Genomic DNA, 24,951 nt, shown 5'->3' on the forward strand with positions numbered 1-24,951 from the left:
GGTGTTTTTAGTTTTTTTTATGTACATGTTTATGTTTGCTGATGTTTGATGTTTTGTTGTCTGACACATTAAAACCCCTTTCAATGACATTATTAACTCCCAAAACCATCCTCAATCAACTTAAATCTTTACAGAAATGGGATTTTATTGAACCAGTAAATAGTTAAGTTTATACTTACTGAATTTATACATAGTGAAACCAATGATGATAACCATAACAAGACCAATTGATCCTACCACTGCACCAATCATTCCAGTTTGTTGATTTGTGTCTACATCCGATCTTAATAGGTCTTTATCGTCAGTTTGACCATTGTTTTGAAGAGATCGTGTCAGTATATTGTTTGGTATTTGTAGATTGATTGGTGTAACTGTAATAGAAATGTATATATGATTGGTGGGGTTCATGTTGTTTATTCTGTAGTTTTCTATGTTGTGTCGTTTGTGCTGTTGTTTGTTTGCCCTTTTCATTTTTAGCCATGGCGTTGACAGTTTGTTTTAGATTTATGAGTTTGACTGTCCCTTTGGTATCTTTCGTCCCTCTTTTACTAGTATATGCAAAATAGAAATTAAAAATATTGCAATCATGACTAGACGCTGTGGTCACCATATATATATCACGTACTAGTGACTTCATGTATTCTTCTAAAGATATGAATTAAAAACCCATCATATAAAAATAGGAATATGTGATATGATTCCCAATGTGACAGTGGCGTCTGCATAACATAGAAGCCAACTATGTGTCACATTACGTTATTCAACGCTGAACAAAACGCGTATCACAAACTCACCAATAACAGTGCCAAACCTGTTTCATTTGTGCGATACATTTATTTACCACAATAATAATGCTTTATTCGAAGCTCTCATGTTCGCATGTTTATACATGAACTTATACAAATATGTTAACGGCACATTGTTACATTGACTTCACGATTATACATTATGATAATAATTCCATACAAACTTGATACTACCAAGTCTTAAATTTTGCTTTTTACAATTTTGTCTATACAAACCGTGGAAAAGTAATGGCAAACCATTTTCAAATATTCTTGTATATACTTTCATTTCATTTGTTAACACCGTTTTTCTCACCGCCATATCTTCTGTTGTAGAAACAAACTTTTGTGTCTGTATCTGCATTACTGCTTAGGAAAAACGCCTTTGGTAAACTTTCTACACAAACTGCATTGATGCTTTCTATGAAAACACCCAACGAGCAGTTCATTCTGAAAATTGGAGACTGGAAAAAAAGTGTGTATATTTAATATGGCTAAGAAGTTTAAAACAAGGTACACAATAGATACACAATACACGCATTTCGATGATTTATTTCGCAAGCTTGAACTAAATATATGAAAACCAAGGCTGAAAATGTGTTATATTAAGTATACACTAAACCCAAGTGCCATCGAAGTACGACGTACTTTATGTGGCTTTATAAACCTTTTTTGAATCGAGCGTCATCAATGCGTTTATATAAAGATAATTACATTAGATGTATGTTTCATTATAACACGTTATTTTGATAGGCTAACAGCAATCTCGCATCATTCTGAAATTAGAATTCATATCACAATAAATTGTAACATAATGACACACTTTTCCACAATAAATTGCGAAGGTAAACAAAATAAAAGCTTGATTGTAATGGTGTTTTCTGATTATAGAAAAAAAATGTACGCATAAGTTTTGAATGCTTCCTTTAGTAATTTCATAGTGTTGTTAAAGCGTTGACTGTTTGCACATTTTTAGAATGAAGCGTTTTTTCACCGAAAGAATTTACAAAAAGCTTTCAATTCTTTAGAAAATAATAATAATAAATTTCCTGATAGTAATAGTAATCTTGATAATTTGACAGACTGTTATTCTTTATTTTTAATTGCAAATTCTTTGAGATACACCGATTACTGCATTATATTGTGGGTTAAGTAGTTATCAAAGGTACCAGGATTATAATTTAGTTCGCCAGACTCGCGTTTCGTCTACATAAGACTCATTAAAACAATTCCTAAGAACAGATTCGTGAGTAGTTGGGGAAAATATTTCATGCATACTTGACTTCGTTGTATCAACAAATTCTGAATAGACGCACAAAAAAACTAATAATTTGTTTAATACTAAAATGCATGATGAGCCTTTACGCACAAATTTATTTTGTTTACGATTAGTAATGCATCAACCATATCTGTATTTCGATGCATTCATTGGCCAGGTGTAACTAATGACGATTTGAAAAGAATTTTGATAAACTTTTTTTCTGATATTTTGTAATTTTTGCTCTTTAATGTTATAATTTTCCGGTCATATTAACTGAATGTTTTAGTTAGTGACCTATATATTTCGTTTTTTTAACCAGTTCGTGAACTAAATGTTATTTCATTTCGGTATGATATTCAGTTTCCTAAATTACTAAGTACTCGTTAATTTATTTAAAAGGCTTCAGAAACAGGAAACAAACTGTAAAATGATTGTCTCCTTCAACATTAAATTAACACTCTTAAAATTGAATGCATCTGAACCAATTTTCTGGATTAACTTTCATCAGGAATGCTTAAAACTAAACATTTGATAGTCAGGGATGGGGTAAAAACTCTTTTTTTTCCTTTTTTTATATAGTTAATGGATTACTCTAACTATCAATATGTAATTACTGTTGCTTTCTTGTTGTTGGCGACTAACATCTTCATTCTGGTAAATCAGTTCTATCCAACATTCAAATTTCTTTCTGTAAAATTAATTGATGTTCCTACACGCACATATCTTGAAATAAAGTAAAACAGAATAGTATAATGATATTGTAATAACTGTAGGTTTACCACTATTTCTTCAACAACTGATCTCAATATGCGCATGTAGTAGATCTGTCGCTTTCCATCTTCTGTAACAATTGTGACTTCAAATCCACTGTAATTTACCACTGTAAAAAAATATTTGTTTAGCATTAATCGTCATCGTTCTTAATATTTTGTTCACAATGCGCATGCACAATCTATGAAATAAAGTTGTTTTAATTGTGTGTTTTTTTTCTTCCAATACGTAAATTTTTTATGATCAATATTGCAAGGACTGAAAAATAGAAAGGAAAGAAAAACAAATCGATGATTTAGTAAAACATTATACATGAAAGAGGCATTAGAGGTGTGAAATGTAAAATTAAAAGCTCAAACACATCAAACGATTGGGTAACAATTGTCATATTCCTGACCCAGCACAGGCATTCTCCGTAAAAAAGAAACATATATTTTCAGTAAAGGAAGCAGATTTTCCGTAGAAAACTAAACAGTTTAGTAACCGTTCATTGATGTTCAGATGTGAAACGGAATGCTCATATGTGCTATTCAATTGTTAGCTTTTATGTTTTATAAAAATGGTATGCAACGGAATCAACGATATCTTAAAATGATTAAAAATACCATGGTTGTTGTTAGTTGGTTCCCACGAGATGATGTACCATATGTTTTCAGTGCTTGTGATCAATTTTATTGGTTTATTAGCTTGATTTATATCCCTACTGTAATAATCTAAAACAATAAATTGATTATCGAAAGTAAAAGGTGCCATATTTTAGATTTTACTATTCTGACTTGTTTTAATTGTGAAAATGTATTCCATGATAAGAAAATAATATGTGCCTCATGCGAATATACAAGCAATTAGTTACTACACAGCAACAAATGATGTTATATACTAACAGTTAACTTTGACATAATCATTGTAAAATGTATGTGATAACTCATCATGTCATTCAATTGTTTTTCTATGCATTGGGTTACATAGACTACATTCAATAGAAAATATCAATTTTAGGGGAAAGAAAATATCATTTGGAATGACTATTTGATTGTTTTCTATCAGGAAATATCACAGAATGTTAATACATTGTATATGGAATTTAACTATTGTATTTCGAAAGCCATGATACTGTTATACTTTGTGAAATATGATTAAAGACAAACATGATTTACCTTAATGTGTTAGAATGCACAGCAAGATATGAATACGCGAGGGGTTTTGCCCTTCTCTATATTTGATATTGTTTTGCCTCATTTCACGCCAAATCTTACTTTATATGTACATTTATTTAGGCATTGGTTTACTACATATTTTCACATTTGTAGTGTGCACTTGTGTTGTTTTCTTTGGTTTTGAAGTACAGGAAATGACATAATGTAAAACTTACCACGTATACATGGAACATCTGCCATTATACATGTTGTATTGATCTCAGCAAGACGACATAAAGTCTAAAAAAAAAATTACTTTTCAATATTTAATCTGAACATTCAAAAATAATAAATGTAAATAATTGCTGAAAGATCAAACAGGACAGCAACCCCCCCCCCCCAAAAAAAAACAACCAAAAACAACAAAAAACCTAAACAACCAAAGAATCATACGCATTTGAAAAAATCATTAGTTGAAAAGGAGAAAGTTTCTATTAAATAGTATTCAATTTTGTCAGTTTTGAAATACAGTTTACTTGTTGGGTTTTACACCATGAGACAATGTTCAGTGGTATTGAATCGATACAAATTATTGAAAATTGGTCTAATCTCGAATTCTGAAATATAACTTGTTGTTATTAAGCTTTTTTCAAATTGACGTATTACTAATGTATACGTGTAACACGTATTTCACGGAGTAATAGAAGTGTTCATGTATTTACCTAGTTAGACTAGAGAAAACAATTTTAAAGAGTTCATTATAGAAATAGGTATTCGTCCACATGACAAAGTTACAGAAAGAAATTGATTGCCTACAAAGAATTGCCAATAACGCCCCTACAAAATGATAAACAACTGTCAAGAATATCTAACCAATGTAATTTTGTATATGTTACAGTAAATAGGTGAAATTAGGAATTACACGTAATTACTAAACATTTCAGTAAATACCTGTAATTACTAGCCAATTTAGTAATTACATGTATTTACTAGTTGTTTCAGTGATTACTGGTAATTACTGATTTTTTTTGTCATTTTTACAGCTATTTACTAACTTGATGTTTTTGTTTTAAAATTAAAAACATAACTCAAGATACCAAATAAGAAAGTAAAGGGGTAGGGATTTTAAGGGAGCTTACTTGAGGATGTAGGAAAATAAGGCACATCAAAAGTGCATACTCTTTAGTGTTTTTGAATTGAAACTGGAAAATGGTTGTTTTATAGGTCTTGAAACTTCGTAAATATATGCATGCAAGACAATGATATCAATCCAAAATTGATTTTCATAATTTTGTTAAACTAAAATCTCAATCATGTACTGTGGTTTAAAACTTTAAAATAACTTTCTCCAAATATCTTGGATTTCTATCAAACTTGGACAGAAGCTAAATGTTTATGATCATAAGGTAATATCCGAAAGTAAAGATTGTAAAAAAAATCTTCTTTTCCCCCTATATTACTTATAATCATGATAAATGGACTACCTTCAACAATGAGCAAAGCCCATACCGCATGGTCAGCTATAAAAGGCCCCGATAAGACAATGTAAAACAATTCAAACGAGAAAACTAACGGCCTTATTTATGTAAAAAAATGAACAAAAAACAAATATGTAACATATAAACAAACGACAACCACTGAACTACAGGCTCCTGACTTGGGACAGGCACATACATACATAATGTGGCGGTGTTAAACTAGTTTTTTCCCAGTTAACATTTATGCAGTTAAAGTTTTTAAAACATTAGATTTTATAAACCATCCTGGATTTTTACCCACTTTTGACAGAAGCTTTTTATAGTACCAGTCAAAAGATAGTATCTAGAGGAAAATTTTAATATTTTTTCCTGATTTTTGTTGAGCCTGCGATTAACAGCAAAAGTAGGCAAGACTATTTGTTCTGCAAAACCCTTACAATTTTAATAGCTTAATACATCGTTAACCATTCTTCAGCTAGGGGTTGAATTGAATGTCACATGAATACGTATTCAATGAGGTCCAAATATTCACTCGCAAGTGCACAATTCATCAACCTTGTTTCTCAGCTAATTTAACAAAATAGAACTAGATTGGCTACTAACAGTGAATTATAATTTCACGGTATCATTTTTATTAATGATTTAACAAACAAACAAATATATATTTATTTATTTTTATATCTCGAAGCTAATGCATATAACAGTTCATTCCAGTTCTTAACCTTCACAACGTTATCTGATCTTTATAAGGTAATAAGTCTAAATATTCTTCAAACTCAAAGTTTTTTTTTTAAAAGTTAAAAATAATGCTTTGGGAGAATTTTCCATTTCTGAATTCCATGTGTGTTGAAATTGGTCAAAAATTATCTGTATAATGCTTAACTTTAACCATTTTGGATTAAAACTAAAGTTACTCTGATTTAACCAAATATTTGAAAGTCCCTATTTATTCAAGATATTTTGAATACAGATGAACCATTCAATAATTTAAGAGTACTAACTGATCTTCTAGTTAGTAATACCATAACTTTTGATCATCTGACCATCATACAACATTATTTTAGTAGTCAGTAAATAGGTGTAAAAATTCATTTTAAAATTAGTAATTACTGGTAATAACTGGGCCATTTCAGGAATTACTTGTATTAACTAAGTGCATCGGGGATTACCTGTAATTCCTAAATTTTAGTAATTACATGTAATTCCTAATTTCACCTATTTACTGTAACATATATATGCTGATAGAAAACAAAATTTATATATCGTTCTATTCAATAGACTATAATCTTCATAAAGCTGGAATAAATCATATTTGTTCTATCTTTTAAACATTGTACAAATATCAGTAAAATCAATAAAGAAATATTTTTTTTTTTTTAATAATTATTCAGTTTATTGCACTATTGGTTGTTAACAAATACCCTAAAAGGTACAACTATCCCAGATAGGTTTATCCCTGTGTGTGAATTATCCAATGAACCAGGGGATTCACAAGATAAACTTATTATAAGTTTCAAAAGTGGTTAATAAATTATTACAATCTATATAGTTTACAAAATCTGCATAGCAATAAAATCCGGAAAACATACATTCTCTCTGTTTACGTTTTTCTACTTATTTTAATTGTATATCACGTGGTATAGATGTTTATTATGTATCTTGAACACGTGTATTTTATTCATTCTTGTATGTTGGAATATTCTTAATTTATTTGGTAAGTTTTAAATTTAATGAAATAACTGTTTTGTTTTCTTAAACGATAACTTGAATGCACTACAGAATACCGAGAAACTTGATGCATTAGCCTATTATGAGTATCAAAAATTGATGACATTCTGATGGTATAAAGTTAACATGGTCAAAACATGGACATGATGGATAAAGAATGAGACTTTTATTATACTTTGTATAAAGTATTGACAATCGTTTCGTGTAAACAGAGAAACAGTATACATAAAACGTTAATGAAAAACATAATATTGCTCTGCGAGTACATGGAGTATAATGTCTTAACTTTCACACAAACAGACACACACACATGTACCTACACACAAACTTGGTCACAAAACTAGCACACACACACACACACACACACACACACACACTCTGTCACACAGCTACTCAATCATAAGTACTTGTACACCTCACCTATTGAATTACATTGTGGTGAATTATCTATATTTAAGTGTTTCTTTCAAAAATTTACTACATTTTCTTTCTAAGAGTATACTATTTTCATACCATTCTAAGAATTCTAATTTAAAAACCCTGTATACATCTATGTACTTGTGTTTTAACTCTGATGCATAATTGCTTTTGTAAACAGCAAATAAAACAATTGTTAACAACACATTAATATCAAAATATGAACAGTCATGAATTTTGTATCCAAGTATTAAGTTTTGCATTGATAAAATATGTGTACCTATTTTCATTTTATCTAGTAATGACCCAACTTTAATCCAAAATTCTTGTAAAAATTCACACTCTTTAAAAAAATAATTATAATTGTCTACTTGGTGACGTATATGACATTGATTATCCTTCATTATTTTCCATTGATAAAGCAGTTGCTTACATGGCAATATATAATTGATCAATTTCCACCTAAACATTTTTAGTTTGTTATCAATTAACTGGTGAAATGTAAAGTTTAATATATCATGTAATTGGTTTGAGGAATTTAGATTTTTTTTTACATTTTATGAAACCAATAGGTGTGTCACTTTCTATACCTTTGATATAATTATATATATCTTTAGCTTTTAATTTTTTAATGCAAATTGATTTGGCTTTGTTTTTTGTTTCTAAGTAAAGATTTCTGTCTATTTGAACTTTAGTTGAAATTGATTGATTTGATTTTAACACGAGTTTCCATTCCTTTTTGATTGCAGATTTCAGTTTAGAAAGTTCTGCTATCCAGTGTGATTTTTCTTTCAATTTATTTAAGATTACTTTTTGGAGATATTTCCTTGTTTATCTATGATATCATTAATAAAAAGAATGTCACTTTCTATCCAGTTTGGAAAAACAAGACTTTTACCATTTAATTTAATTGATTGATTACCCCAAATAAATTGCTGTCTTATACATTTGAAATTTAACCCCTTGCTCATCTTGGAACTATTATGTACTTTATACCAACTTTTTAAAATTTCAAAATAAAATTCTGGCATATTTTTTTTAAAATTTGGTATGTCATATATATTTTCAGGGTTCATGTTAAATAGAGCAAAGTTTGCTCCAAATTTGTTAAAGTAATATAAAGGTATAAACTTCCAATTTGAAAATTCTTCTGTTGTTAACCTTTTAACCCAAGATATATGGATTGATGTTATATAACTATCTATATCAATCATTTTTAAACCTCCATCCTGATAATCATTACATAGAGTAGATCTCTTGATTTTCTCATTTTTGCTTTGCCATATATAGTTTAATATCATTTTTTTAAATTGTTATGTTTGGTATAATTAAATATTTTCTGTGTCTAATTTATGGCATTCAATTTTATTAGTTCCAAAATATACACCTAAACTTTTAATGGAGCTTTTATTCCAACTAATGTTTTCATATTTATCTTTAGAATGTTTTAATTTACCTAGCCATATTCCTTCAGTTTTTGACTTATTAAGTTTTAGACCAGAAACAGTTCCAAATTCTTCAATTAAATTTAATGTCAGGCTTATTTCTTGTTTTGATTTAAGAAAGAGAGTAGTATCATCTGCAAGTTGTGAGATTTTAAGACTATGTGTTTTAGAATCAAGTTTGATTTGAAATCCTTTAATACCTGTATCTTGTCTTATTCTACATGCCAGAATCTCTACAGCTATAACAAAAATTATCGAACTCAAAGGACACCCTTGTCTAATACCACGAAAAATGCTATAGGTTTCAGAAATCCACCCATTATTTAGCATACAACCTTTGACACCATTATATAAAGTTTTAACCCATTTAATAAACGACTGCGGAAGACCAAATTTTAAAAGAGCTTCATACATATATGACCATTCTAACGAGTCAAAAGCTTTTGAAAAATCTATAAATAACAAAGCACCATCTATATTAAAAGTTTCAGAGTAGTCTATGATATCTTGAATCTGTCGGATATTAAAACCAATGTACCTATTTTTTACATATCCATTCTGATCACTATTAATTATTTTTGATAAAACAGGTTTTACCCGTTGGGCTAAAGTATAGGTTGTTAATTTGGTGTCTACATTTAGTAAAGTTATAGGTCTATAATTGTCTAGGGATAGCGGGTCATTTTTTTGTACAATAAAGATATTTTTTGTAATGTTTTTGAAATATTAAAACCTCTCTTGTATATAAAAAAAGAAGATATGGTATGATTGTAAATGAGACAACTCTCAACAAGAGACCAAAATGACACGTAAATTAACAACTATAGATCACCGTACGGCCTTCAACAATGAGCAAAGCCCATACCGCATAGTCATCTATAAAAGGCCCCAAAATGACAATGTAAAACTAACGGCCTTATTAATGTACAAAAATAGAACGAAAAACTAAAAGGAAACATATCAACAAACGACAACCACTGAATTACAGGCTCCTGACTTGGGATAGCATATATCATTTAAACCATTTAGGACAGTGTCAATTTTTAAATGTCCCTTTTGGATCTTTGAACACATTTTGATAAAGGCAACATGTGTGTTGTGAACTTACTTATTTATAGAATAAACGTCCGAGCGGGTAAAATCATACATGGGCTTCACAACAAGTATTTGTCTCATTAAACAATTACCACAACTTTATACGGCAGTTACGTTTTTATGCAAACAACATGTAGAAATACAATACTTTATTATAATACACAATAAATATACAACACAGTTTATTCACACAGGAATACGCGAATAAATAATAACAAATGAACAACCAACGTTAATGTATTTGAATTGCCGATCGCGCTATATTAAAAAGGGGAAACTACGATCTATAAATAGGGCAAAGTATATATTTAGAACCTGATGCGGAGATCAGTAAAATACTACAGTGTGTAAATGTATGCTGTTTACCTTTTATAAAATATATATCAAGTCAAATATCAATCTTCTTATTCTTCGTGGTAAATATCAACTTCACTATTTAAAACCATATAAACAATTGCTCGGCGGAAGTTGACGTCAACAATGGGAAAGTGAAAGTACGGGAATAAATATGACGTTACGTCGTGTAAATTGTACTTTCACAACACTGCCCCCCCTTTTCAAAAAATCATTTCGCCCTCGAAATTAAAACATTACCTATATGGTCCTTATTTACAGTTAAAAAAAAACAACATCAACAATAACGACATGAAAAATAAACAATATGCATAATTTCTAAATTTCAAAAATCACCTCTTCTGTAAATGCATATTCATAACAATTAAAACATAGCAATATCAACACATTTAAATCATAAAGCAATAAATCATCAACATATAAATATATATTGTTCAAACATTGTCAAATTTATTTATACAGTTTATCAACAGGTGACTTGTACGGAAAGAACACCACAGTTTTTATCTTCCTATTTTCTTTTCCCAGTTTTCTCTTCTTCTGTGACAATGGTTAGGTTATTTCCTCTTTTGGTTGTCGTCTCATGGCAAGTACCTGTACAAAGTATTTAGGTGGAATAACTCCATCTTCATTTCCAGCACAAAGTATTACATTATTGGCTGACCGGAAAAACTTGAACCCATCTGTTAAAGCTGTCTCTAGATTTATAAATATCATTACTTCACAGGATTGTCTCATGCCACTGATGACTCCATTTTCTCCAAGTTCTCCTGCCGCGAAGTGGATATGGTTTCTTCCCATTCTACTTAAACCTGTGTGTTTGATCTTCTCCCAAGAATTATAGGAGGTTCCATGGATAATCATAGAAACTTCCTTGACATTTAATAATGGTTTTAATTCAAGATCCTCTACGTCAATACTATGTCCTTGGTTTGCTCTGATTTTCATTTTTCCAGTTTCCTTATCTGGCTCCATATAAAATCTCTTCTTGCCGTTTGTTTCCACAATTCGTTTTACATCTTCATGGTTATAATCCCGTAGATTGCTTTGCCTTTTTAGAATTTCATCAACATAAAGAAAACCTCCTGGCATCATTTTATATCCCTGTCTTTCTGCATCATGTCTTAAAATAAATGATAGTGCCTTTGATAGATGGATGTCTGACTTTTCTCCCCATGATCTTTGGTGTCTCCTGTCTCTTCTATTGTATCCTTGATCTTGCTGGTAACTATCATTGTTGTTAGAAAAACCTTGATATCGTTCGCGTTGACCTCTGTCATAAATATCTCTTCTATCATCATTACTCTGATGCTGTTGACATCTGTCTTGATTGTGATAGTCATACTGTCTTTTGTTGTACCTATGATGCTTCGGATCTCTCACTTGACCCAGAGAGTTGTCTAATTTTTCATTAAATCCTTGTAATTGTTGACCTTTTCCTCTGTTGTAGTGTTGAGGTCTGTAATCTTGTTCACGTTGGTTTGTATAGTACAAAACTTGACCTTGGTCTTGTTGCGCATCCCATTCCATAGTTTGATTATCAAGAACTTGTTGGTCCATATCAATTCCTTGGGGACCTTCGACGGTTGTACTTTGTACTTCATTTGACTGGTCTTTTGATGCAGCATCAGTAAAAGAACCTTTTATCTGGACTTGGATTCCAGGTATGATCCTTTTTGTCTTTTGGTCTCAATCTATCCTGCCTGTCTGAGCTAGAATCTCTCATATGATCATCATGGTTATTGTCTTTAGGTCTTGCCTTGTCATTTGAATTGATATAACTATGTGCCTCTGTCATATCGTCCAGGTGTTTTACATTTGGTTTCTGGTTGTTTAGAGTTTGATCAAATTCAGTTCTTTGTGGTCTCTCTTCTTGGTTATGTTGTCTGTTTTCTTGTCTATAGTTGTCTCGGTTATTCGCCTGATTAACTTGTCTGTCACTACCTCTGTTGTACTGTCCACTATAATTGCCTTGGTTATTCCACTGATTACCTTGTCTATTACTGCCTCTGTTGTAATGTCCTTTACCACCTCTGGCTCTTCCTTTATCACTTCTTTGATAACTGTGCCACTCTTTTTTCAAAGATCCACCTTCCTGGTTCGCATCCGCCCTTTGTCCACTGTTGTACTTCAACAGTCTGATGCTTTCTCTTCTCTTCACTTCACATGGATACCAAATGTCTTTTATTTGAAATCCACGTTTTGTATTTAACGTGATGTCCATTTCATCAATAATATCACAACCAAGAAGCAAATCGTCATTCAAGGGTGCTACGTATACTGGCCAAGTAAAACGCAGTGACCCTAAACTCATTTCTATCTCTGTAATACCAGTTGCTGACATCTTTTTCCCCTCTTCAGCTACTAACAATCCACGCGTTGCTGTCTTCAACTCAAGATGATGTTCTTTTGCAAGGTTCCTATAAACCTTTTCACTGAGCACAGTGACCTCAGCACCTGTGTCAATTACTGCTTTTAACTCATAATCATTTATTCTAACAGACGTTTGAATAACTGCTGATTCAACTCTGTTAATACATAAACTAATTCCTCCATCAACACTATCATCAGAAGATTCGTTGTCTTCAAAGTGTTTCTCTGGTAAAATTCCGGAAGTTAAAGCACTAGCTTCTTAATAATATCATCTCTATACTGATTCACAGCATCAACTCTGGACAAAACTGGTTTTTCAATATGTTCATTCTTGCTACATTGGTCTGATTTCTTACTGATAATTTTAACATCACTGCTTGAAGGGCCTAAACCTTCAGTAGTTAGATGTTTCTCAGAAGAGTTTTTCTCTGAGGTTGCAAATTTTCTTTTTAAACATTCAATTTCCTTCTTTGGAATAGATTGTTGTCTTTTCTCAATAATTACTTCGTTACTCTTTGGGGCTATGGCTTGGCCTACAGGCACAGCCCTTTCTAGTTTAAAGGATCGAAAGGTGTTTTGACTGGTGCATATGCATCTCTTTGCTGGTTTTCTCCATAATGGCTATTTCTCTTTGGTTCCCATTTATCTTGTTTTGATGGACAATTACGTCTGTAATGACCAACGCCATTGCAATTATAACACCTATTGTTATTACTCTCCGTTTTCTTTGCGTAATTGGACTGCTGGTAATTATTACTGTTAGTACTTGGCAAACTAGGCATTTTTTTATTTAAATTAGCCATTCCCTCAATAATAGAATCTTTGAGTTCTCTGCCAAACTGGTTAAGTCTTTCTTCAGTTACGTATTGTTTTTGGTGTAACCTTCTGATATCGTTTTCTTCACACTGGCTATCGAACTGTACTTCTCGTATTGAAGTTTTATGTTTTTTACCACTCCTAGATCTACAGCTTTCATGCCACATGACCATATTCAAAGCTTCATCAATAGATTTTGGTTGCTTGCTTATAACATCATACGTCATATTTTCATCATTAAGACCATAAAGGAAATGTTCAACAGTCAATTCTTCGAATAGCTGAGTCCCTTTAATTTCTGGGTAAGCTTTACTTATCAGGTTTACAACTCTATAAGCAAATTCTTGTAGGCTTTCTTTGTTCTGCTTATTAAGATCTTGGAGTGCTGCTCTGTGTGTTGATGGTAATATATTGTCACCGAACCTCTTCCTCAGCTCAACAAACAAACTAAAAATATCTGTCTGTACTGCATTTGGAAGCCTTGAAGCAAAGTTTAAAGCTTCATTTTGCAAACATAATAACAGCTGTATTGCTTGCTTCTGATTGTCCCAAGCGTAACTTCTTGAAATGATCTGGAATTGACACCAAAATGATTCCCATTCAGTTTTTCCATTATAAAAAGGAAGTCTATGTTGTGGTTCATTTGATGACATACGACTCATATTTGATACCTTGGAATATGCATTTTCTGGACAACGAGGTCTCTCATATCTCGAGTACATATTATCAGCAGCTGCTCTTGGATATTCTGTTCCTCTAACTGGTTGTATAGTTTCTGACGGAACATATGTCTGAGGTTCAGCATAATTACTTTTGGTATGTGTATAATCAGGCATATTTCTAAGTAATTCTGAATGTCTTGTGGAAGTCTCTGGGTAACCCATAAATCTTTCATGATGCGTACTATCAGAATTTTGAGATGACGACTGTCTATGATCAGGATAATTATCAACATACTGATATCTGCCCACTTCAGAATAGTCCATTCTTTGCTGTTCATGTCTATTCATTTCACACCTCTCCCTTTCAACAGTGCTGTGAGTGCTTTGATGTTCTCTATTGCTTTGACCAGATGTTCTGTTTAATTCCCGTCGTTCAGAGTGATCAGTACTCCAAGTACTTGGATTTCCCCTCATGTCCGAGTGATCAGTATTCCATGCACTTTGATATGCATCTATGTTATCTGAGTGACCAGTACTCCAAGTTCTTTGATACGTTTCTTTATTTTCAGATGGAACAGTAATCTCTGTACTTTGATTATTTGGTCGCCTATTGTCAGTATGTAAGGTACTTTGATGAGCCTCTCTGTTCATTTCCCATCTAGGAATTGTATCCCCTTGTCTCATTGTGGTTATTTCTTCTTGATTATAACTATCATTATGTCTTGGTATGGTACTTTCATCAGTGAAAATTGGTGTATTACCTCCAGAAACACGGGTCATTGTTTCAACTTCATTTGTTGCTGAATTTTGTGGTACGTTTTCTCGATTTTTATTCAATATGTGTGAATCCGATACTGAACCTAAACAACTTCTTGGTTCATATAAATTTTTAGTTCTTTGAACCGTAGGTAACTGACGACTTCTGAGCATCATTCTTATTCAAATGTAAACTATTGCACGAACGTCGAAATTATATATTTAAACACGATACTTAAATCACGGTTTACTAATTATAATTCGCGACTGAAAAATTTCAAACCTAAAAGCTAATACAACCTTGAACGGATTTGAAATATTTATTGAAATACCGAAAACGATCATATACAAAAAAAAACACACCTTCAAAACCAATAGCTAAATCAGCTATAAAAAGTCTAGAAGTAATGCTAGCCCTACAGTTAAATTTCAAAACCAAAAGCTAAATACGCGTTGAAAAGTTTTGAAACCCTTATAAATCAGCGGAACACGATATTTCAAAACCAAAAGCAAAATACGCTTTGAAAAGTTTTGAAACCCTTACAAATCAGCGGAACACGATATTTCAAAACCAAAAGCAAACACTGCTTTGAAAAGTTTTGAAATTTAAATAACACGAATACGATATTTCAAAACCAAAAGCAAAATACGCTTTGAAAAGTTTTGAAATCAAAATAACGCGAAGTAAAGGGGAAAGGGACAAAACCAAAAGCCAATGAATGCTTTGAAAAGTTTTGATACGCGGGAAACGCGGGACAAAAGGACAAATTTCATAGACTAAAGCAAAATATGCCCTACAAAGTCTAGAAATTTAGGATCACGGCGGAACTTAAAACCAAAAGCTAACACAGCTTTAAAAAGTTTTAAATTCGGTAAAATATCACGATAATTATAAGTTTCCGAACGAAGAAAACAAAACCAAAAGCTAAAAACTGCTTTGAAAAGTTTTGCAATCTTTAAATAACACGAATTTTAAATTAATCCCACGGCTGTCACCAGTTGTTGTGAACTTACTTATTTATAGAATAAACGTCCGAGCGGGTAAAATCATACATGGGCTTCACAACAAGTATTTGTCTCATTAAACAATTACCACAACTTTATACGGCAGTTACGTTTTTATGCAAACAACATGTAGAAATACAATACTTTATTTACTATACTATATATAAAAATATTAATTTTCGCGAACCATTTAGGTCACGGAAATTCCAAAATATGGCATCAGTAAGGAGAGTTGTGCAAATAATGTGAATACACAGAACCCCCATCCAAATTATCTTTAGCTAAAAGTATTCATCATTTTCTATTTTATATGTACTAACAACATTCCATTTTTCTATAATTTCGATTAAAATATTCCAAAATCTGAGTTAAAAAAAGTCAAATGCCCAAAATAAACATTGTCTGATTGGTTGAAGTACTGTGGCGTCAATGATAAGCATAGCAAGCCTCGATGTAAAGCACACGCTTCACATGAATAAGGAGAGTTTTACAAATAATGTGAATACACAGATCCTCCATCCTATTTATATTTTGCTGAAAATGTTGCAATGTTCATCATTTCTGTTTTGATTCTGCTAACAACATTCCATTTTTTCTTTAATTCCGATTTATATATGTGGAACCCGCAATAAAAATAGATGGCCTCAATGATTTAAACGCAACGCAAAAAATTCCGTTGACCCTGAAATTCAACGGATCGATAATAGCATCATCACCATCAACAAAATGTTTACCGTTATCTTTGTGAAATTTCAGTTATATAGTTCTTTAATTAGAGAAATTTTGGTAAGTATTACTTATTAATGTTAAGGTTCTACTGATGTGCTCCTCTAGACCTTTTTGACGGTCCGTTTTATCCCATTTATCTCAATATTATCTCCGATGACAGTAATGTCAACCCGACCTATTCGTGTCAAAAGTGAAAATCGCATCGATTTATTGAACTAATTTCTTCTTAAACTGTGCATGCATTATTTCTGTATTATATGATAACCAATCACATTCACGTTGCATGTTTGCATGAAAATGGTCATGTATTAGTGAATTGTAAGGGCGATGCAACTTGAGGTCAGTGCGCGATCACGTGACATTATTATTTGTAAACAAATTTAAAACATGCTCCCCGCGTAACACGTGTCTGAATTATCCTTTCAAAGTGTTATGAATCTTTCAATCACTATTTTATGAAATATTTCTAGGTTTGCATATCAGTAGTCAAAGTGAATTAAACGTAGTTCTTAGTTGTGTTTTTTTTATATAGAATTAGAAGGTAAATCTACATAAGGGGGTCTCATTTGGGGGGGGGGGGGGTGTTCTGATCCCAGATCCCACTTACTGTTTTGTCAGATTCCCATATCCCGCTTACACTATGTACATGAGCAATTTTCATTTTTTTGTCATTTCCGGGGTCCTGCAGAACCCCATTTCCCGTTTTCACGACAGACCTCATTTCCCGTTTTCATGACACAATAATTTGACTTTCACGTTTCACGCTTGCGAAAAATTGTCAATATTGGTCACGCTTAGACCCAATGAGAACCACACACTAGTCAGTATTTAACTTCACCCAAAAAGATGACTCAACTTCCCTCTATATTTAAAACCTGCATACTAATTTAAATAGCATTTGCTCCCCTTGAACACTATTTGGCCCCTTCCGTGTCATTTCCCTTTAAATTTGCTGAAAAGTCATACTTTAAGTCCATTTACAGTAACGGCTAATATTTGATTTAACCATCTTAATTTCAATTTTCATATTGAACACATTTGACCATTCAATATGAGTTCCCATGTATTTTTGTCATATATGAAGGAGGTTTTAGGTCATGTTTTCCTAAACACCTTATTGCTATTTGTCTGTCTGGATTGTTAAAACCACAAAATCAAATATTGATGAATATGCAAGTGTTCAACAATCCCGGAACATTAACAAAGATGTGTGTGAGAGGGTGAAAATTACCCTTCTGATGTACTGATATTTTTAGCACCCCAAGTGAGAATCTAACTCAGGACTTTCAGCACTGTAGCCATCGGTCTTAACCACAAGATCACGAACTCACATTTGATGAACTAATTTTTTCTATATTAACTGTACGTGCATAAATTCTGTATTATTTGATAACCAATCACATTCACGTTGCATGTTTGCATGATAATGGGTTCTGTATGAGTGAACTGTAGTGTATTGCAAAATTAATGCAAATTGTGACGTCAGTGCGCCTTCACGTGACATAATTATTTGTAACCAAACCGGCTTCTCATGTAATGTAACGGTTTATTTCGTCCTCTGTGATATTTTATCCTGAGGATAATTTGTCCCGGTAATTTTTTTCCAGGCATGGTATTTCATTTCACAGGTTGATTTTTCCCAGAGGAGTGAAAATCTATCAGATTTCTGTGTTATGCGGATAGTATGTACGGGTATATATTTGCCGTATTATATTTCACAGAACCGTGTGAAAAAGAGTCCCATTAACTACTATGTAAGTTACTCTCAATCAATATATACCTGACTATAATTATAAAATGTTAACAAAGGTAAGCAACTGTCTAGGGCCAGGTAAGGGAGGGGAAAAATTAGTATTAGTACTATTTCGCAGAACAATAAACAGATGCATAGACAGACCAAGGGGGTGGGGGAAATTTAGCTTATGACATATATGTAAGAAATCATTGAAGCTTGATGGGAGTGGGCAACCCTCTGGTCCATCAGAGCCCCCACACCTTTTTGAAAAGTTCTGGATCTGCCACTGAGATTTGCAGGTTTTCTTAGTAAAGATACCTTAAAATATCACAAACTGTGTGCTTTCCAGACCATAGTTTACATTTTTTTTCATATTTTGCCGTGTCAAAATGACCTAAATTTAAAGGACAGTATATAGACCCAAAAATGGTATATCACATTCTACACATCAAGATTTTAGCAGGAAAGACTGCCATTGGAGTTTTTAACCATTGTGACTTTTTAATTTGATCTACTCCACTAATTAAAGTCGTTGAAGTAGAATTTTTAATGTAGGTTTGTCCACATTTTGGTATATATTAATACATGTTTAGAAATAATGTTGAGCCTGTTCCTAGATGCCTGTTATAGACTTCAATATTTATTGTTTATTGAAAATAAATGGAATCAATTCTTTCAGAAAAGTTTAATTCTATGGAAATGTATCCCCCCTTTTATAAGTTGAAAAGGCTACATAGAGGTCAATATACAGTCTCCAACAGAAAACCAAAAAAGGAAAAATAAAGTGAATTTTGGAGAATTATTAAATGTACATGCATTTGAAATATTTAAGATATATTGTTTCAATTTTTTTAGTTCTAGGTTCCACATAACTACCATTTTCGAAAACGATTTCAATGCTAAGTCTATTAGAGGGATATTTGATTTTCATTGGTTGTAAATATGGAATCTTATTCAGTGGCAAAGGAAATAGACACTGACAAGTCTTAGATAACATTTTATATAGTTTTGAATTTTTCTTCGTCAGTTGACTAAAATTAGATGGAGGTGTGTTCTAATTTCCAACAGAGGAGCAATCAACCTATATCAATATGTGCATGAAGCAAATTGATAGTTGCTAGATACTGAATGATTATATCCACAATAAAGGTTTAACCTGTGCATATATACTTAAAACAAGATAAAAAAAAGTCATGTCTTTTTCAGGACTTCTGAATCCAATCATGTAGTATGGAATGTTATTGAGATATGGTTTGGGTGGATGGATGGTCATGAAGGACCTGTAGTACAAAGTATATCACTGGATTTAGCTCTTTGTCTAAGTGTATTATTAAAGTACTTTGCTTTGAGCTCAGTTCATTGTTATGCAATTCATTCTTTGTGAAATTAAGATTTGACAGACAACTCTAATGGACAAGGATTTGTCAAAGTAGTATCATCTCTATGTACAATGTAAGTATTCAGGAGATAAAAGCATTCTATTTTGATTTGAACCATACATTTTATAAAAAAAAGTGGGAACAAATTTACCGGACAATGCTACTCCCACTACTAGCAATATGATGCTAGGTTGTTTTAATACATCTGTATTGCCTGCTGATGACTCGGCCCTGAGTGTAAACGGTCCTTCAATTAGGAGGGAAAAAAATTATAAGGCCTATCCAGTATAAGGGAGCTACCATTTGATTTTTATGGGGGGAGCTAGGATGAAATTTGAAAAAAAAGGCAGGACAGGATTTTGAGTAAAAAAAAAAGGCAGGATGAGTAACTTGGCAAAAAAAAAAAGGCAGGATGACAATTGTTGTAAAAAAGTCAGGATAAGCTAAGAAAAAAAGAGGCAGGACCGAATAGACTGAAAAATAAAAAGGCAGGACAGAGATTACAACTAAAAAAAAAGGCAGGACAAAATTTTTCATCCTAGCCCCCCCCCCCCCCCATAAAAATCAAATGGTAGCTCCCTAATCGATTTCTAAAACTATACTTCATTGCACATGTTCAACATTTTTATACAACCACAAAAAAATTTGGGGTCGTAAATTGGTATCCTGTCCGAAAGATGGTTTCTGGATAATAACTTTATTATAAGTCAACAGAAATCAACAAAATTATAACACAACGTTTATAACCACAAAAGGAAGCTTGGGATTGATTTTGGGGGTTATGGTCCCTAAGGTTTAGGAATAAGGGGTACAAAGGTGCCCAAAACAAGCTTTAATCTAGTGTCGGTTTAAAAAGTTGTGTATAAGTATTTCAATTGTTCTGAAATTGTACCACAATGTTTAATACCATAAGTAGAAGGTTCGGATATATTGTGTGGGTTATGGGACAAACAGTCTAATAATTACAGACCAAAAACAAACATTTTTGTAAATTCAAGACCCTTAATTGGAGTTTGTCCAGAATGGTTCTTGAATTACCTAATACCAATGCTTTATGAAATCTTCTTTGAAAATTGGAGTTATCTTTCTTTGTTCAGTCAACTTAAATCAATTATACAATATACAATGCAATATTCACTTTATTACCAACTGATAAATTAAAGCAGTCATTAATAACCATTCAGTGATTGCAAGCACTTTCTAGGGTATGCCCTTTTACAAATGGAAAAATTATACATTTTTTTAGTTTCTGATCTCTTAACTGAAGTTTGTCTCCTGTAAATGTTTCTCATTTCAGAAATTAAAAAGAAAATTTCTTTAGATATTTTTGTTTGAAAGGATTAATATTCAGCAGCATAGTGAATTGCTCCTAACACAAAAGCAAAACAAATATTTAAGTTCATTAGACCACATTCATTCTGTGTCAGAAACCTAAGCTGTGTCATCTATTTAATCACAATTCAAACTCAGAGCTGTTTCCAGTTTGAATGTTGTGTCAATACTAGCCCCAACTGTTCAGGCTTCGACCTCTGCAGTCGTATAAAGCTGGGCTCTGCGGAGCATCTGGTCCATTCATTTGTTTATTTTTCAATTTGTGTGAATTAACATAGTTACAGTAAATGCTAATTACTGCACTTTCATACCACAACAAATATTGTATTGGTACATGTATCACTCAAATGTGTATCCATATAACAAAAAAAATGAAAAGGAATAATTTTGCATTACCTTTTGAATACTATGACTTTTTAGATATGTAGACATATTAAGACTCATTAGTAGATGTTGATAATATTGGCTTAAAATGCTTGAAATTCTATCAGATTACTTTTGGAGCAGTTATGAGTTTTGAAATTAGAAAGATCATATCATATGCAACAAGTGTAGTAAGTTTCAAGTTGATTGGAATTCAGCTTCATCAAAAACTACTTTGACCAAAAACTTTAACCTGAAACTCCCACTTCCATTTTCTATGTTCAATGGACCGTGAAATTGGGGTCAAAAGTCTAATTTGGCTTTAAAATTAGAAAGATCATATCATAATGAACATGTGTACTAAGTTTCGAGTTGATTGGACTTCAGCTTCATCAAAAACTACCTTGACCAAAAACTTTAACCTAAAGCGGGACAAACGAACGAACGGACCCACAGACCAGAAAACATAATGCCTATCTACTATTGTAGGTGGGGGCATAAAAAATTTAATAAATAACACTCATAATGCTCAGATTGGTTGTCATCGTGCAACATAGTTAATAACACCATATAGAAAAAACATAGAACTCATTTTGTCATAAGACACTGTCAAACATCCATACATACTATCCACACTCATCTGTGTCCACACTTGTATAATACACAATAAATATACAACACAGTTTATTCACACAGGAATACGCGAATAAATAATAACAAATGAACAACCAACGTTAATGTATTTGAATTGCCGATCGCGCTATATTAAAAAGGGGAAACTACGATCTATAAATAGGGCAAAGTATATATTTAGAACCTGATGCGGAGATCAGTAAAATACTACAGTGTGTAAATGTATGCTGTTTACCTTTTATAAAATATATATCAAGTCAAATATCAATCTTCTTATTCTTCGTGGTAAATATCAACTTCACTATTTAAAACCATATAAACAATTGCTCGGCGGAAGTTGACGTCAACAATGGGAAAGTGAAAGTACGGGAATAAATATGAAGTTACGTCGTGTAAATTGTACTTTCACAACACTGTGTATACCGCTGTTCAATAGGCATAATTCGATTAAGTGAAAACAAATCTGGGTAACAAACTAAAACCAAGGAAAACACATGACATAATTCTATTAAGCAGAAACAAATCCGGGTAACAAACTAAAACCGAGGGAAAAACATGACACAATTCGATTTTGCCAAAACAAATCCGGCTAACAGACTAAACCCGAGGGAAACACATCAACAATTAAAAAAGTACCTTATTTCTCATTGTAGAAACATTTTTTTTTAGCTTTCCTGGAAAATTTAACAATTCAATAATAGGATATGTTAACTAGAAGACAGAATAATGGTGATGCATATTACGTGCAATGGGAGCAGTTTTGTAGATATGCAATTTCTATTTGAAATACAAGTGTTCTATAGATCATTTATAAATTCATTTAATAAAAAAAATATTTGTAATTTATTTCTTGTCTAATGTTTTTGCAATATATATAGTCAATTTTATTTCTAAAAATATTGAATGTAATCAAAATATAGTTTTTGCAATGTAACTAAAATTTACTTTCATCACTTCATACTTAACCCTTATCTGCACATTCATGACAACACGTTTGGAATGAAAACGAAATAAAGGTTTTAAAGCATCAAATAAAGGCAACTAAAACTGAGGTAAACACATCAATTATAAGAGGAAAAAAAGAAACAACAGAAACCCTGAAGTGCAACAAAAATGCAAAACGACAATGCAACACACACAGAAACGAACTATACAATAACAAGTCTAGTTGAACTGATACAGGACATTTTAAGAAAAAATGGTGGGTTGAACCTGGTTTTGCGGCTAACCAAACCTCGCGCTTTGATGGTAATGCTAAATATAACACTAAAATGACAATATTACATGACAGGACTACAGTACAAATAAATTCAAGAGCATTTACGATAGAGAAATACACAAATAAACATTACAGTAGGACATAAACCGAAATTGCCGGAAAAAAACCGCAATTTTCATTAACGGATCATTTTTAACCACATTGTATAATTTAAATCAATCCATAACCAAATCCCTGCCTACTGTATAGATGGTTTCCTTCAAGAAATGATAGTCCGACAGCAGCGGTATCGATCAAACGTATATACACAAAAGCAATCAATTAATAACTTGAGGTTTGGCAAGATATTTTTATTTGAAAATTATTTTACTTATGCAAGCTATTTTTGAACTATATACTTGTCAAGGGGGCATACATTCAATAGTTGCTGCGTTAATCTTACGAACGAATAAGTATCATCGACATGTGATATAAACGACAGTTCTAAGATATTGAAAATTATAATTGAAACATTCCAGTTGTCACTTTCAGCAAAACAGACGTCGGCAACAATTTTATTTGTCTACGTCCATGCATGATACAAATAGAAATACCACAAGAAATACTAAGGCTTTTCTACCTCAGGCATAGATTACCTTAGCTGTATTTGGCAATTTTTTTTTTTATTTTGCTCTTCAACTTCGTACTTTATTTGGCTTTTTTAACTTTTTTTGATTCGAGCGTCACTGATGAGTCTTTTGTAGACGAAACGCGCGTCTGGCGTATACTTAATTTGGTCCTTAGATCTATGATGAGTTTATTTGCATATATATTTGTAAATCTAAATGACGAAATGTGTTTTCACTACACTTCTTCCTTGTCATTGTTGTCAATATAATGTAATTTGATGCAACTGTCATACAAATGAGAGGTTTAGCTAGCTATAAAACCAGATTGAATCCACCATTTTCTACATAAGAATTTCCTGTACCAAGTCAGGAATATGTAGTTGCTATCCATTCGTTTGATGTTTTTGAGCTTTTGATTTCGCCAATTGATTAGGGGCTTTCCGTTTTGAATTTTCCTCGGAGTTCAGTATTTTTATGATTTTATTTTTTTACTTCCTTAGAGGAAATGAAATTACTTACCGTGTCTGGGCATGATTGGTAACATTTGATAGTGGCTAATATTGTGTCCAGAAGAGTTGGAAACAGAATTAAGTATATATAATCCATCTGAACATAGTAATGTGTGTATGATACATTTTACATTGTTTTCATATGACTGTCAATAAATATGACAGATAAAATTAGTTTATCTTCTGTTTACAGATAATAATCTGAGATTACACTTTTAATTAAATTTCCCTTTAATTTTGATGGATAATAAAATGTATAACATGGGGAATATTTTTAAACGTAGAAAATAAACTTCTTTGTCTAAAAGAACACATAATTTCATTTATTAAAAATTGCCATGATTAATCAAAAGCTCACTAGA

General features: G+C 32.0%; 1 protein-coding gene across 1 annotated transcript; it reads right to left on the reverse strand.

The window, feature by feature from the left end:
* Positions 1-1,516: 1,516 nt before the first annotated feature.
* On the reverse strand, positions 1,517-24,730 carry LOC139489735 (uncharacterized). Its single transcript, XM_071276535.1, has 5 exons — positions 24,600-24,730; positions 4,190-4,253; positions 3,423-3,530; positions 2,826-2,926; positions 1,517-1,561 (listed from the first exon to the last, which is right to left on the reverse strand). Exons 1-5 carry the CDS (start codon positions 24,684-24,686, stop codon positions 1,517-1,519), a joined length of 405 nt encoding a protein of 134 aa, XP_071132636.1. The 5' UTR covers positions 24,687-24,730.
* Between the last annotated feature and the right edge of the window lie 221 nt (positions 24,731-24,951).

Source organism: Mytilus edulis, chromosome 1, assembly GCF_963676685.1.
Source record: "Mytilus edulis chromosome 1, xbMytEdul2.2, whole genome shotgun sequence".
NCBI classification, from domain to species: domain Eukaryota; kingdom Metazoa; phylum Mollusca; class Bivalvia; order Mytilida; family Mytilidae; genus Mytilus; species Mytilus edulis.